General features: G+C 33.0%; 1 protein-coding gene across 2 annotated transcripts in view; it reads right to left on the reverse strand.

Moving 5' to 3' along the window:
* Positions 1-17,854, reverse strand: part of Inx7 (innexin 7) — a 61,710-nt gene that overhangs the window by 16,120 nt on the left and 27,736 nt on the right. For both annotated transcript variants that reach the window (XM_089643556.1, XM_089643557.1), the window contains one exon: positions 221-457. In XM_089643556.1, the coding sequence (XP_089499682.1) occupies positions 221-457 (237 nt within the window). The remainder of the gene's footprint in view (positions 1-220; positions 458-17,854) is intronic.

The raw sequence follows: 17,854 nt of genomic DNA on the forward strand, positions 1-17,854 counted from the left end.
CTTTGGACACGTTGTCCGCCAAAATGAGAACTCAAATCAGGAGACACTCATGGTCACTGATAAAGTGAAAGACAGAAGATTCGGAGGAGGTTTTGGAGTAATCAAATATCACCTATGTCCCAGATTTGGAGTGGAGGAGCCTTGTCCACCATGGAAATTAAAGTGGGTGATACGATCCTTGAAAATCAGAAGAAGAATCAATGAGAACGGTTTAACTCACCACGGTGAATGTGCTGGTAAAGAAGCAGAAGGTGTTGATAACCTTCTCGGGAACCCCCTTGTCCACGATGCAGCGGATGTGCTCGCCGATGTACTCCCGCGAGCTGACGAGGATCGTGCAGATGATGAGCAGCGCGAAGGTGAAGCGGTAATGCAGCCAGAACACCAGGTTATCGATGGACGCCTTGTTCAGGTTCACCTTCATGGACTTTCCCACCACCGAGAAGGAGCTCAACATCTGAGAAAGAACAGAAGATATAGAAGATTAGTAAAGGGATCATGCAGACCGAACGGAGGACACACATGAACCAAAATGAACTGTTAAAAACGTGATGGCAAGCCACTTCCTAATAAAATATTAGTCCATTCAGAATATACCGGAATTCGTGTTCATGCAGCTGTGCTTTTCCTGATAATTATAAACACAAAATGCGACAATATTAGATATATCCTCATAAGACATTCGTGTTTTACTGATAATTTATCAGGAAATCTGTCAATTCATAAGTTAAAGGCCGGCAGTCGCGTTTTTAACAGGAATACGAATAATGTGGTCAGATTCTTAATTAATTAGCAATATTTTATATAAATATGTTTTCTCCGTGTAGTTTTCCCCACTTTTTCCGATACATAGGCGCCAGTGTTATTTCCGTTCACGTGAAGAACATTTCTAAAATCTCATCAGACCAGTGCTAAGTAAAGAAATGCAAGGCTCCCACGAAGAATTAAGGGTACCTTATTTGAAACTATGTCAATTTATTGTTTGAAGAGCCTTCGATGTCAATATTGTGTATAAAGCTGCAAGAATAAATGTAAAAAGAAAGGAAGATAGTCTCCACCAACCAACGCCAACCACCACCACACCAAGAGACTTGTCCATAAATGATCAATGTATTTATTTCCACAGGGAAGAGATATTTGCCATACTTTACATATGTCGTTATTTTATTGGTCAGTGGTGTAAAAAATCCTAATACTGTAAAATATGTCTAAAGACTGTTTACAACGCAAATAAATAAATTAACATAAATACCCTGGTACCTTAATTAAATGATTCTTTCGTAATAATGGGTACCTACTCTCGAAAAAGATTTTTTTTCAGTGGAGAAATTCTGGGACTAACTATTATAATTGTATGTACCTACCAACGATAAATGTTTTATTAGAAAGAAACAAAGTACAAAAGATTTCTCAGCGGTAAAACAAAAACATTTGCACTTAGATGATAACACAAGCAAATAAATAATAACGTATTGTTTTGTTACCAATAGATGTATATTTACTTAAAACGCATTAAGAAAAAGATATCAAGTCTTCGTCATTAGACAATAATTTAAGGAGTGTCTCCGACGTAAATCAATTATCGAATAGATTTTCAAGGCTGTCGTAAAACAATGATAACAATTGTATCTAGAATTATTTATACGTTATTAATTTGATTGCTAGCATAAACATTTGGTTTAAACTAATGATTTAGTATCTTATTATGTCCCCTAAATAAGAGCTTTGTACTTTGGACGTGTTATATGTTTGACGTGTCTAGAAACGTGTGACTAGTGATATTATTTAATAATTTATTTAGAATTAACAATATTTTTCGCTTTGTCTCTTTTACACTTTCCTGATATCGTATATCGTTATACCATAACTTCATAATGATGATGAAACAAAGTTTAATATTGGAAATTTAAGGCCCGATATGCTAGACTTAAGGATCATGAAACATCCCCACATCGCATTGTTATGTTCTTCTTTATTCCTTGGTATTTGACATCCATAAAATATGTATTTATTTCCGGGAACTTATTTTGTAATTGTAAAAGAAAAAAAAACATAAAAGCAAAGTTCTTAATACTATAATACGTCCATTTTAAATTTTCGACGTAGTTGCGCCATTTATTCGGCCGGCTAGTAGAAAACTTCAAAGAATTTTGTTTTGACTGAGAATTGAACCTTTCTTCCAGGGGCAGACTAATAATTTTATTTTTATTTTTTTTTATTGAATAAATAGTTAATACATATCAACAAACAAGTCCTGCTAAGCCAATTGAATTGGCTTGTCAACAGGTGCTTAAAGTTTAGTTTCATATACATTTTTAAAGTTATAATTTACATCTTATATCTACAGAATCAACAATTTTTTCATACAATTTTTCATACATATTAAAGTAAATAGTTTTTTCCGATAGCCAATTTTTCACCATATATTTAACCTTATTCATAGATTTACATTGCTTTATAGTGTCAGGTAATAAATTAAATACCTTCGGTATGTTGTATTCAAACGTTCTCTGTCCGTATTTATTATTAAATTTCGGAACTATTAACCCGTCATTGCGCGTGAATCTAGTACTGTATTTATGTTCTAATTTTTCTTTATGCTGCGGGGTAAATATATATTGAATTATGATTTTTTGCCATAGAATAGCCTTAACAGGTAAAATTTTGGCACTCTGAAACAGCAACGGTGTATTATGTCTCTGTTTAAAAATATTAGGGACGACTAGTAATTTTACAATTATTGCGTTTTGTACAACTTGGACTTGTTTCAGATTGGTTATACTAGTATTTCCCCATATGGTTAATCCATATCTTATAATAGATTCTGTCATTGACATATAAATTATTTTAAGTTTTTCAATTGATAGGAAAAAATTTAATGTGTACATTTTGCCAGCAATTGATCTGAGTCTTTTACAGGTTTTTTTAAATATGTTTGTCCCATTTGAAAAAGCAATCTACTGTAACACCAAGATAGACATATTCTGTAACTAATTCTAAGCCTTCACATTTACAATTAGTCGGGATATTTTTATGGATGCAATTAAAATTATGAGAAATAATATTAGGATTAAATTGAAATCTGGCATTAGGTGATCTTATGTGCATAACTTTGGTTTTTTTAGCATTTATTAATAGTCCTGCATCATGTGACCATTTACAAAGTTGATTAAAGTCAATTTGCATGAGTTCAATTGCAATTTTCAGATCTTTATGTGATATGACCAATGCCGTATCATCTGCAAATACAAAATGTTTAACAAAAGAGAAAAGTTTTTTTCATTATAGTTACATAAATTATATATAGTGTAGGTCCCAATATGGAACCTTGTGGAACTCCTGCAGATACATTCTTTGTTTTACTAAAAGTATTATTTATTTTGGTACATATTTTTCTATTTCTAAGATAATCTTTAAATAAATTTAACACTTTCTAAGGTTTCTAACAGTTTTTTAGAGTTAATTGTGTCAAAAGCTTTAGAGTTATCGATAAATAACACAATAACATGTAATTTATTATTTAATTGATAATTTATGTAATTGCAAAAATCTTGCAGTAATTTTTCATTTTTTTTTCTTTGAAAGCCATATTGATTTGGATCTATGATAGCGAATTTTTCAATGTAATTATTTAATTTATTTGATAAAAATTTTTCGAGAATTTTTTCTAACGCAGGTAGTATATACTAATAGGCCTATAATTTCCCAGTTCAATGTGTTTTCCACCTTTAAATATTGGTCTAGTAATGCTACATTTAAATTCTTGTGGAATTTTTGCTAGCTTTATTATCGTATTGATTAAATGAGTAATTATTGGCCCAAGAGTTTTTATATTTCTTTTTAAATCAAACATTCTTATATTGTCAATACCTGTGCTTTTAGAGTTTTTCATTTTTTTAACAATGTTTTCAATATCAGTTATATTAGCTCTTGGTATAAATAAACTGTGAGGCAGTTCTTCCAGTACAATATTAGTAGCTTTGTGATTGCATTTATGTAACATGTTGCTGATGCTATCCGAGAAGTAATTCACAAAATCATTTGACACAAAATAAGTGAACATCGCTAACTGCGCTAACACCTAAGCCTAATCCGAATTGGATAGGACTGAGATTTATTTTCGTATTAACTGCTGTAAATTTATAAAGATAATGCCATCCAATTTCAGTTAATGCGTTAAGTCCGCGTGTGCGTATGTGAGTGCCACCAAAAGTTGGAAGAATACATTGTCATCGACAACAGTGTATAATAAATATGTAATATTTCGTCGTGGCGTTCGTCACGACCTAATCGATTTAAAATGAATTAATGCAGTGCCAAGGGGCACGGTCCACCGCGATAGCGCCATAAAAGACTTCACAATTTCATCATGTATTGCATGAATTTAAACAATCACTAAAGATATAGGTAATCACCGAAATTTAGGATCGTTCAAATTAAATGCATCATCCAAATAATCATGGCGTTCAAAGTACTGCTATGAGTAAGATACTGTCCCCCTCGATCGCAGTTCTGGGTATTGTTACAGCACAATGATTTAGGACCTTGATCGACGCACCCCGGAAAACATGTACTAATTGGAAAATCGTTATTCGTTCGATATTACGTTCAAATTCATATGACGAGATTAGAGATGTATCATTATTATTTTTTAAATCTGTTGAAACTGTCTTTTACTCCGGTTCAATGAAATCTAGAACTATAGCTTTGCATTTAACTGTCATCATTTTCAAAATTGAAAGTGTGATTTGGAAAATACTATCCGTGATATTTCCATTGTAAGATTCGTATTTTTCACACTGTTATTTCAAAGACAGTACATGGCTCTATTATTCTGTAAAAACCCCCGTGCACCTATATGCAAATAAATAATAATTGATAACTGCATTTAGGATGCAGAATAAAATCGATTTCATCGTCAGGAAATGGAATCTAAACTAAGCAGGAAGATTAAAATCTTAATTTAATTTTGAGCTGAAGTCTCCGGTGTTGGTGTGAAAACAGATGCAGATTTCAATCATTCCTCGACGACCCTTTACTGAATCTAACTGCACTAATGGACCCATAGCCGTAGGTATATTATCCTTTTTTCCTCCACAAATCTTCTATTTTCTTCTTTAAATAATGTCAATGCTTGCTTTGTTGTCCTGTTTTTTCATTCTAAACGGAAAAACGGAGAAAACATAACAACATGTCAGACTATAGTGAGAAGTATTAAATTCCGGATACAAATTCCCATGTGTATACATTGCGACCTATTTATTTTTCTGTCTCTTTGTCTGTATCATGTTTCATTTGGAGTTGTTCTTAATTCTTAAACTTGCTCGTATACGGTTCCATGATAAATCAACACATCGACAATTCAAAACAGCTTAAAAAGGGATATAAATTCATTAAAAACGATGAAAACAAAATTTAAACCTAACCTAACCTACTTAACCCAGTTAATAAAGTTTTTGTTTCATCACTTTCCATGACTTTATATAACTTTTTAAAGATGTGATAATTTATCCGGTCACCCTCGAATACGTAGCTTTTTATGATTGATTAAATATTTTAAGAAGTTTCAGACAGTTTTTTAATCATAATGGAAATGCTCCAATGTGTTTAGTTTTTAGACACCCGTTCGATTAGTTTGTTGTTTATTAGTGTGTGGTGTACAAGGACATTTCGAAGCCATAGGAAGATTTGTGGTGGAAACAATCATGTGAGTTATGTTTATGACTTGTTCCAAAGCAATACATATTATGTTAACCTTATCTGCTATCTGTTATCTGCCAATGGTGCATCGGGTTATTAACGCATATCGTTTATACGTTCAGACCATGTTACTAAGCTAGGTAATGTCATGTTGCTTGCTTGTTATATATTATCTTTCTAAATCCGCTTCTAACAAGAATCTACTAACGTTTTTCTAAATCTGAAATTCATTTTTTATGTGAATGCCGCACAAGAGTCCCAACTGTCCACTGTTCCAAACCATCTGAAGCAACTGAGATATGGCATCCCTAATTAGAGTATTTTGAGAGGCTGAATATAGTGAATAACTTGGCTATTCGAATCTGGTCACCAAATACGGTTAAAGCCATTTCAAGCAACGTTTCAATTCTGAATGGTAGTCTTACATCAGAACGATACGTATTATTTGAAATAAATAAAATATGAAATAGCATAAATTAATAAAATAAAGTTGCCGGGATTTGACACGCGACTTCCGGATCACTAGTCGAGAGCCTTACTCCTCGATCACGGAGGCTGCCATATGGCAAAACCAATGTGTCCCAAGACCGGGATATACCTATAGGTCACCCAAGTAGTTCGCCACGTTTGGTGACTTAGAAGGGATGCGCGGGTTCATCGGGTGAAGTGTGTTGAGATATTGGCGGCGCCCAACAACTGCATGGCGGGAGGACCTTTGACGTATGCAGCTGTTCCCTCTCGAGCCATAGTATTGCACTGCAGCGGATGGATGGATGGGTTCAGCCATCACTTCTGGACACACTGAAACCTAGATCCCTTCCCAGAATTTCCTCTTCTTTCTTTCCTTAAATACACCCTCCACACAATATCTTCAAAGATGACATAGGGCCTCCTGTGTGGTGGTAAAATAAAAAAATAAAAAAATAATAATTATTATTTTAAAAATTCAAAACCAAAAATATTGGAATTGATTTAAAAAATCGACCAGTTGCGAAACCTTGTTACAGTACAGCAAGTTGCCACGTCATGTTTAAATAAACCTGTACTATCTCAACTAAAACCATCAAGACGAAGGTTGTACAACTCAAGTTATACAACCTTCATATTTACAATATAATGTTGAAATTTAAAAAAATATCAAAACACACTAACCCAATTGGTTCCGATAACACAAGAACCTCTTCAACGTGAATCATTTAAGATTATTAGAGTTTTTCAAAGTTAATTAATCTGAAAGATAATAAAAAATAGTAACTTCTAGACGAACAATCATAGTTCACACACACTTTTATAAATCTTAATTCCATTGTCGTTCAAATTCTACGTGTAAGATTACAAACAACGTATCAATCTACGTGACATACAAAATGTTCTTCAAAACAGACGTGACTGCATCAACATACGATAAAAATATGCTTGAGAAAAAACATCTGTTTAAAGTTTGAGATGGGATTAGTTACCCCGGATGAGATAAAATCCGTTATCAAACATACTGAAAATTTGTGTAATTGTATAATTAAATTAAAATTTTACTTCGCGGATCTCTGTTTACTAATCATTATCGTTCAAATTGAATGTAACTTTTACGGATATTTGAATAAACTTCACAGATTCCGTTTAGACCATCATAGACATTCAAATTAACAGACTTGCCTATCATTAAATCTGGGTATCATTTCGAAAAGCTGAAGGCTAACCATGTGATCATATTTTTGGCACCAAGAAGGATCGAGAATGCTTTTAAAAAATCTAAAACATCAATTAATAAAGTTTGAAAAGTAAAATAAGGCAAAGGTTTGGGGCGCTGTCCATAGTGGGACTTTTCTATGATCTGAATGTTCGTTCGAGGTGCGTAAATTATAACACATTTGTAAAATTTTCTAAAAATTATTTTGGAAACAGTCCGAACTTTTGTTTAATCATTTTGGGATACGTAGTTAGGTTTTACACAGTCAGCAATTTGGGCGCCATTGTAAAAAAGGACTAGTAAGAATTACAATGCGAATTGTCTGTATACTGTCAGATTCAATTATTGAAAAGTCACCGAAAGTGGAACTGTCACGCCACCTTCGCGCAAGTTGATTTATTTCCCTTTCCCTAATTGGCTCATCCGTCAATTTGGATGTCTACGCTACAGACGATTTTTTTTCAGTTGCCATTGATTGAAATGAATTATTTTCTTCCTAAAAACACTATGACAAATAGTCATTTCGTCTACAAATGAAGCATAGGCTCTGAAATACGTATTTTATTATTCGTATGTCATCAATCTGAGAATGCGATAATAATTGCAACATTTTAAAAGGTAAGATATCGCAACAATCGGCAATTCAAAAATAAATAACATGTATACATTTTTCTAATGAAGCCGCTTTTATTTCTGTAATATTTTTTTTTTATTATTTTTATAGTACCCATAAGAAATTTTGATAGTCACAATCGTCAAATAAATATTTTTTATGAATAATCTTGGTGATTTCCAATAAAGCAATAAACTTTCATATGTTTATTGGTATTTGAATTGCTTGTTTTGATAGATAGTAATAAGTATGTGGTTTTCTTCTAAAAGGAGCAAAGTCGGTTTTTCAAATTTCTCTAGGCCTGTTAGAATTTGGTCTGTTTAGATGTTTTAATTTTAAGAAAAGCGATTTTCTTAGTCTAATATTGGCCCCAGAAAAAGAAAAAGTCTTTCTCAAAATTAAAAGTTTCTTTTAGAACTCGGAAGAAAACTCAATTTTGTGGCGAAATCGAAAAAAAATTATATTGGAAAACTGACATTGGCGGTTCTAGAAGCAAGTCATCGAATAAATGTCGGAAAATGACCCTACAATCAAGTATCATCTCCGTGTCTGTATACTGTGTACCAGCGTGGAATAACTGATAAAAGGAACATGAGTATTATTTAAGATTTGAGATATTCATCTGCCTTGATTTAAAAGAGAAAATTAAAATATTTCTTTTTAGAAAAGGCTACCAGCTTTAACAAAATATGAAGCGCCGCTTATCACAAAATGGCGCTATAAAGTTGACCGTTTTCATAAATTACAATCTTCTGTCTATATATAAAAAAGTGGGTGTGTCAAGCCTACGCAAGACAGAAGTGAAACTTCTAGTATTCCTCTCTCTCTATTTTCAAATTTAATTTATTCCTCTCTCTCTATTTTCAAATTAACCGTATGAACCACAATCAATTACGTATTTCACTCGTATTACACTCACGACGCAGTATACTAACCAAGCAGCTGATGCTTGGCGTGGCGCAGTTCGCTGGTGTCTGAGAGAGAGGAAAGAAGAGAAGAGAGAGAACGTTCGTGAGCGGCTCCCCCACCTCAACAAGCGCATATGGTGAGAGAGGGACAGTGAACGGTGAGCGGTGGTGGGGGTACCCGCATTTTCGTGTCGATTCTGACTCGGTTTTACTCCGTCCCCGAAAATCCATTACGCGCCTAAAGAAGTTTCACTTCAATAATACTTTTATTCCAGGATGTGGGGAGGTTAGTACAATCCGACAACTTCTATTGTTTTTAAAATATATCATTCTCGTGCATAACATAGATTTCACAACTCCAAGTGAAAATGTTTTTCAGTAAATATGTCATTTAGGATAAAGGAAGGATGTAAGGACAGGATATTCCATACGCATAAATATCGTTTTCTACGACACCTTGATTTTCGGGGCTGTCGTCCTAATCTGAGCTCTAATCTGAGAATGAGAGTCAGCCGCGTTTTTCAGGATTCGTCAATTCCGTGAACGTACTGTTTTTACAAAAAATAGCCACCTGCGTGATATAAGGCTTAAATTAATGAATTACTTAAATAATTCAATTAAGATAAGTCATTTGTAAGATTTAATAATTATGCAGAGGCAGCTTCATACTTTGGAATTGATTCACTGAGTGTACATAAGAATGCTATTCGTGATTCAATTCAAAGTACCTGCGCGTTCAACACGCTCTTCTGTCCTGTTCAGGGTGGATCGATGCAAAACGAACTCTAAGCAGAATTCTTGCCTGAACAGAATATGCAATAATTACAATAGCGTATCATCCAAGGCAGATATTTTCAATTGCGAACTTACCAAATACAAGAGGTCCATAAAATAATATTTCTATGATGGTTTGTGAATACTGTTATGTTGCTATTGTTTATATTTGTATTATGATTTGATTTACTATAAATGTTTTGTTTTGTAATTTTTCTTTTTATATATATAATCTTTTGTTTTGTATAAATTTTTGAATTCATATTCTTTTTTTACAAATTTAATTTACTTATTCCTTATTATGCTGTCTCAGTAGAGGTAAAGTCACAAGGAGGAAATCCATAATTGGTTTTATTTAGGCTATATAATACTTATGTACAAACTGAAATAAATGTAGAATAATAATAAATAAATAACTGTCGATTTCCAGAAAATTTATATATAAATAAAATAAATATAGAATGCCCATCAGACAAAACCACACAGTAAACATCCCTCAATGCAACACTAACTCAAACAAAGCATATCCATTCTCCGCGCTCCTTACACGATTAACATTTCATACAGTGAATTCGACATATTTAACTCATTTTCTAACCTAAATTCAATAAATAAGATTCAAACAATACATATTATCTACGCAGACTAGATCCATCCCCTTCCCCTCCCTCTCACTATCCCATCACAGGCAAACATAATCTCAATTAACATAACTTATAGTTGTATCGTTTTTTTTCACAGTAACATGTGATAATTTGAGATATTAATATTAAAAAAAATACATATTTATATTGAATTAAGTTAAAAAAAACTCTTCCCTTTTCCATTTATAAAATTAAGATATGTGAAAACCTTTTATTGGTGGAATAATTAAAAATATTTTAACTGTCAGTTTTCCAAAAATAAATTCTTATTTGGAATTCTCAGTCTCGCCCTAAAATTTTTTTTCTTCTTTTTCGTGTGTTTTTGTAAATACATATTGTTTGAATATTATTAATATTGTTACAGTAAACAATTTTACAATAAAATTTACACAAGATAAAAAAGTTAATAAAATTAATTTATTGTTATTATCTGGGTTGGTTGGTTGGAAGAAGATTCCATTTGACATTTAGCAGCTCACTGACACTCATATTACCTATGTACAATGTTTAATAAATCCATTTAACTAATTGTTGAGCAACAATTCTCGCTTATAAAATGACTAGGGTAGAAGTAGTTTTTCAAGAATTATCGTGTTATTCGTAAGCCGGAAAATTATATTGTTTAAAAAAAAAGTTATAACATTTTGTCAATAATTAACAAACATCACACATTTTAATCACGTCACTTTCATTACCACAATCATAACGATATCTTCCTGTTTTTACAAGACGAGTATTGTAATACCATAAAAACCGCATGATTCAATGGAAACTTGAATGAATTTAATAGTGTGTCAATTTAATTAGATCATTTGTAAGTTTGACTAGAAAGACACGTTTGATCTTATCTATCTATTTAAATAGTGATGAATGTCTGTGGTGGGAGGGCGAACACCGGGCGAACACCGGGCAAACACCGGGCGAACACCGGGCCAACACCGGGCGGACACCGGGCGGACACCGGGCGAACGTCGGGTGAAGACGGGGTAAACACCGGGCGACAACCGGGCGAACATCGGGTCGGCGGAGTTTGCTCGATATTTATACAAATCTATTTGTAGATTTATTCCGAGATAGATTAAATTTTGCACACTTGACCTTCAAAACTTGAGGAAGGTCACTGTCTTATATTTTGAAATGCGTATAGCCCGCTTAACGCCGGAGACTTCAGCCAGTATCAAATAGCAAAAAATGTGAATAGCCATTTTAACAATGCGTATTATATAGATACTCGTACTTCATTTTTATTCACCTCGATACACTTCACTACATTCCGTGTATATCATATCGACCATGGAGGAAATCCTCCAAGATATTATATTATATGAAGCAGCTAAAGCCATTTGTGACCTCAGGGCCAAATAATTCTTTTCAATAATTATCATTAACTCACAAATAAATGCCAAAGTTGCCTCCAAAATCACAAAAAATCCAATTCATGATTATTATTCATTATTGGCCTGTAGGTACATATCAGTGTTAGAATTCTTTATTAACCTGTGGGAACATATCGTTGTTAGAATTCTTTATTGGCCTGTACCTACATATCATTAATAGAATTCTTTATTGGCCTGTAGGTACATATCAGTGTTAGAATTCTTTATTAGCCTGTGGGTACATATCGTTGTTAGAATTCTTTATTGGCCTGTAGGTACATATCATTATTAGAATTCTTTATTGCCCTGTAGGTACAAATCATTGTTAGAATTCGTTATTGGGCTATAGATACATATAATTATTAGAAATCTTTATTGGCATGTAGGTACATATCATTATTAGAAATCTTAATTGGCATGTAGGTACATATCATTATTAGAAATCTTTATTGGCATGTAGGTACATATCATTATTAGAATTCTTTATTGGCCTGTAGGTACATATCATTATTAAAAAATAAACAAAAAGCTTACATCCGCAGTCGGTACTGGATATTTGCTTTGCCTTGGGATTAAACAGAAGTGATTCAGTTTCGTTATTTTTCACAACACTCGGTACATAATTTAATTGTAAATGTGTAGAATAATGGACAAATAATCGTCTAATTATTAATCGAACCTAATTATTTATCAAGTGATCTTGATAAATAATTAAGTGGCTACTTAAATTATACCAATCGTCACACAGATGTACATCTAAATAATTTATTAATTATGATGTAACTACTTGTATTAATACAATATGTTGGAGGCTTAATGCTTGGACAATGACAATTAAAAGATTATGACTTTTGATGTAATTATTGAATATTTGTTACATCAGAAGATTAAATACCTGAGTCGGGCCATATCAAGTGTCAATACGAGAAGAGTATGTATGAAACAATGTCCGAATGTGAATGAACCAAGGAGTGTGTGCCGATACAGAGTTGTTGAGTTCTATAGTATAATTATTATTTAACTAATTATCGATTTAATTGTCAAAATAAACATAAAACGCCATGGTTTTTCTACAATTTTTTTTTTAATTTATTAAAATATTATTTCCGTTCAAGCATCAATATTTTTTAAGCGTCTTTCAATTAATGGATTCTGAAAACAATATAAATAAACACGAATAAAATCATTCCCGAAGCCGAGTATTAAAACCAGTACATAAAATAATATACATTATGAAAGAAACTAACTAACTCACCATCACGCCGTTTCCGAAGGGGTAGGCAGAGAGGACGGACCGCCAAGCAAGTCGGTCTTGGCACATAATCCTTGCCTCATTCACATTCATACATCGTCTCATACATATTCTTCTATTATTCTGATTCTTGACATGGCCCGACTCAAATCTTCCTATCTTTTTTATTTTTCTCTTAGTAGTGAATAATCACATTCCTCTTGACAACAACGAGCTTAAAAATTTACTTGAATAATTAGCAAACCAATAAACGAACCAATGACCCTAATAATACATTAATTAATAAAGTAAGGAAAATTGCTTACTCCCCACTTCTAAGTATGTTCTCAAAACCAAAACAATGTAACAAATTTAAATAAGTCAATAGCAATCACGTCATTATTAAATAATTGAGATTACATAATTTTAGGGGAAAACTGACCTCAAATTACCCCACAGAATAAGAAATCTATTGTCACAATCAGTAAATCGGTTTAATCGGTAATAAATCATTTTAGACATCATAAAATTTAAATTGGGATCAGGTAACATAGAATTATATAAATAAGTCGTCCAAACGAAAATGGCCTTGAAAGCCGAAACAGCTATACCAATAACAGTAACCAAAATACTTGCAGAACTTAATAATTATACTATTAAATTTGATTTACGTTAAATTAAAAAATAATAATAGTAATAGTAAACCAGTTACTTTGCACGACTTTATGGAAAAAGTTGTGCATATTGTCAGCTTATACCTTAGAGGTCACACTTAAACTTGTGTTCCTATTGGCAGCTTATGCGATACCTTGGAGGCCACAAAGTTGCGGATTTTGTCTACCGGCTGTCGGGATCATATTCAGACCGTGCTAGCAAATATCGCTATCTGACCATAGATTACGGGTTTATATTGCTCTTTATCGATCGTTCATGTCGATGACTTGAACGACTTGTCGATGGGGTGTGGTTTGTCCATGTCTTGGCAGCGAATGCGTCTGCCCATCAGCTGCGGGTTAAGGGATACCCTTTGACCTCTCCAGACGGAGTCTCTCGACCCATAGCTTTTCACCACAGTGGAAGGAATGGATTCACACATCCTGGACATACTGACCAGCATCTGATCAGGAGGACTTGTCTATGATCTAGGACTCCACTGGAGTATTCTTCCCGACCTCCGGGTGTCCTCAAGTAACTAAGTCCTAACGAAATACATCATCTGCTACTCTCATTTACTGACTGATCCATTCACCAGAAGTTCGTTCAAATTAAAGTCATTGACTTTTACCAAAATTATAATATCCTGTCTACCATGATTTTATAATTTTTATAACAGAAAAGGATAGGTAATTTTTATAGGGCCGTTTATGTGAATATTCTAACATGGGTGCTGTACAAATATTACTTGCTAGGATTTATCTTAATATGTAAAAGAAAATTTGTAATATTTAGGAGGGTAGCTATACCGATTTGACAGATTTGATGTCGGCAATTTAAAAATCTCGATTGCTGTGCAACAGAAAGGCCAAAGAAATTTAATGTAGACAAGAAAGAACTTTAAAATATTTTGTTGAACTTCCTTCTGGCAATATTATGATTCTCTTGGTTTTAATTCTAATACATATATTTTTGTATTAATGCCTTGTATTGTCGGATTTCATATTGAATTTTTTTTTTTTAATTTTTATATAAAAATAATATGTCTTTTCAAACATTATATGATAATGTGGGCCGGAATGGGTACTTTGTCCGTGTTGAGGCCCCAAAAATTATATGATAATGTGGGCCTGGCTGGGTACTTTTCCCGTGTTGAGGCCCCAAACATCATATGATAATGTGGGCCTGGCTGGGTACTTTTCTCGTGTTGAGGCCCCAAACATCATATGATAATGTGGGCATGGCTGGGTACTTTTCCCGTGTTGAGGCCCTAAACATCATATGATAATGTGGGCCTGGCTGGGTACTTTGCCCGTACTGAGGTCTCTATTGCACAATTTAATAAAATTCAATAAAAAGCTAATTAATATCCAGTCGAACGATTATTGGCGTACTATAGTAAGTTTTGAGCGGTTAGAAATTGTATAAACGGCGAAATCTATGTATTTTCATTGACATGAAATAAGAAATTAAAATAATATACAAGGCGGTAATGAAAAAAAAGTCATCAAATATTATGAGGTACGGTTGTACGAGTGTGTATTATAATTCTGATGGTATTGTGTATTACGTATATAGTTTAGACCAGAGGTTCCCAAAGTGGTTTATATGGACCCCCAGGGGTCGATATCGGCATGCTGGGGGTCTATGTCAGCGAGAAAAAACATTGGGGGTCCACGAGATTCAAATGGGGGTACATACGAGCGGACCCCCATTTACTTCAAGTAAACATTTAGGAGTTCCGTAAATGACACAATAGACCTAACACAAATATAATAGACTGAGAAATTACTTATTTGGTATTTGTATTTTTATATTTCGTAAAGTTGTTAATTGAGGTATATAAATAGAGTCTACGTTCTTTTTCTCGTCAGAATTAATATATTCAAGCAAAACATTGCACATTGGAAGCCGCGAATTTTCCTAGTTCCCCAACTTGTTTTTGAAAAACGTCCGAGGTAATAATGACGTTCAACATTTAAATGCACTTCATACAGACTTCAAAACTAAGTTTGAGGACATTTAGACTATGGATATGCAACAAGAATCGGATATCATGTGACAAGAAGAACTGACCGGAATAAGCACTGACAAAGAACTTAAGGGGCAGTTCTGTAGGGCCATCTACAGAAAGAAATTCCCGTTGCTTATCCTGCTTCATTTTCATTTGGTGTAATACCTCACAAGGGTGCCCCTGTCTGCACAATGTAAAGACAGAGCAACTATACCGCCACCCGGTTGTTGGGCAGGCAAGGGAAGGGAATATTTTTACTAAAAAAATAAATGATTATCACATGGGACGTTAATAGTTTTAGGAAAATTAAATATTCGGCAGGCAGGGGGTCTACGGGGCAAATAAGTTTGGGAACCTCTGGTTTAGACTTACGGATTTCAATACTTCGTTTGTGTGAAAGCACTATGAAACAATACACGATTATATGTTTATTAGTTTTCCTTATAAATTTCATACACCTACATTGGTTTTATTATTTAAAAATTGGTTTTAATATACACCTAATATGTAAAATTCAGTTCTTCGATTTCCACAGGTAAACGTTTTAAGACTTTGTCCACAGTTTTACGCTTTGGCGATGCAATTCCAACCTTTTGGCGCAAGGAGTACGTATCCCTTACCGAATTTCTATGTCATTTCAGAGCAGGCAGCATGCATCACGTTAAATTAATATTCACCAAACGATTAAATGCTGTAAAAATAAGATCCCTCAAGCGAACGTGTGGTAAAAGAATGTAAAGCTGATGTAAGCGTAATGACTAAGATTAGGGACGCTTAGATGATTTGAATAATGAATGGAGTATAATAATAATATAATGACGCGAATTTGAATGGCAGAAGAAGTCTGCTACGCCTGAGTAAGACATGGCAGGATCAAGTGAACCAAATACTGGATTTGGGCCTTGTCATGATTCATAATATCGTGTGCCAAGACCGAGCTGTGTAGCGGTGCGTTCTCTCTGCCTACCCCTGGAAACGGCGTTATGGTTAGTTATAATGATGTAATTACCGCACAAGATTCTCAACTGCCGAAGCCAGTTGGACTACGGCATCTCCAAACGGTTTTAAACCTGAAGGAAGAGCATTCAGATCTGGTTACTAAACATGGCTAAAGACATCTTTAGCAACTTGTGATACTGAAAGTATTGATATGCTGTGAAAGGCGCCAGTCTGATTTAATTAGATAATAAATACTCTGAATTTGATCACGAAATTCTGTTATCATATAAAAGATGCATAGTTCATTATTTAACTGTCAATAGATAAGTAATTAAGCACACATTATTGATTACACTATCGTCACCTTGATAATTGATAATCATTTATTTTCGGCATAGTTGGAAAATAATTATTCTAGTCATTATATTTTACCTTTATACTTTACACTTAACTTTATAATTAACCTTTACACTTTATACCGTATATTATACTTTATACTTTACACTTTATATTTAACTTTATATTTAGCCTTTACACTTTATACCGTATACTATACTTTATACTTTACACTTTATATTTAGCTTTTACACTTTATACCGTATATTATGCTTTATACTTTACACTTTATATTTAACTTTATATTTAGCCTTTACACTTTATACCGTATATTATACTTTATGCTTTACACTTTATATTTAGCCTTTACACTTTATACCGTATATTATACTTTATACTTTACACTTTATATTTAACTTTATATTTAGCCTTTACACTTTATACCGTATATTATACTTTATATTTCACTTTATATTTAGCCTTTACACTTTATACCGTACATTATACTTTATACTTTACACTTTATATTTAACTTTATATTTAGCTTTTACACTTTATACCGTATATTATACTTTATATTTTACACTTTATATTTAACTTTATATTTAGCATTCACACTTTATACCGTATATTATACTTTATACTTTATATTTAACTTTATATTTAGCCTTTACACTTTATACCGTATATTTTAACTTTATACTTTATATTTCACTTTATATTTAGCCTTTACAATTTATACCGTATATTATACTTTATACTTTACACTTTATATTTAACTTTATATTTAGCGTTTACACTTTATACCGTATATTATACTTTATACTTTACACTTTATATTTAACTTTATATTTAGCCTTCACACTTTATACCGTATATTATACTTTAAGCTGTATGCTGTATACTTTATACCTCATACGTTTTATCTTTTTATTTACGTTAATGGCACCGTTGTGCCGTTTGTATTTAAATAAATAA

Source organism: Hesperophylax consimilis, chromosome 19 (assembly GCF_061612785.1).
Source record: "Hesperophylax consimilis isolate HC1 chromosome 19, BYU_Hcon_1.0, whole genome shotgun sequence".
In the NCBI taxonomy this organism is placed as follows: domain Eukaryota; kingdom Metazoa; phylum Arthropoda; class Insecta; order Trichoptera; family Limnephilidae; genus Hesperophylax; species Hesperophylax consimilis.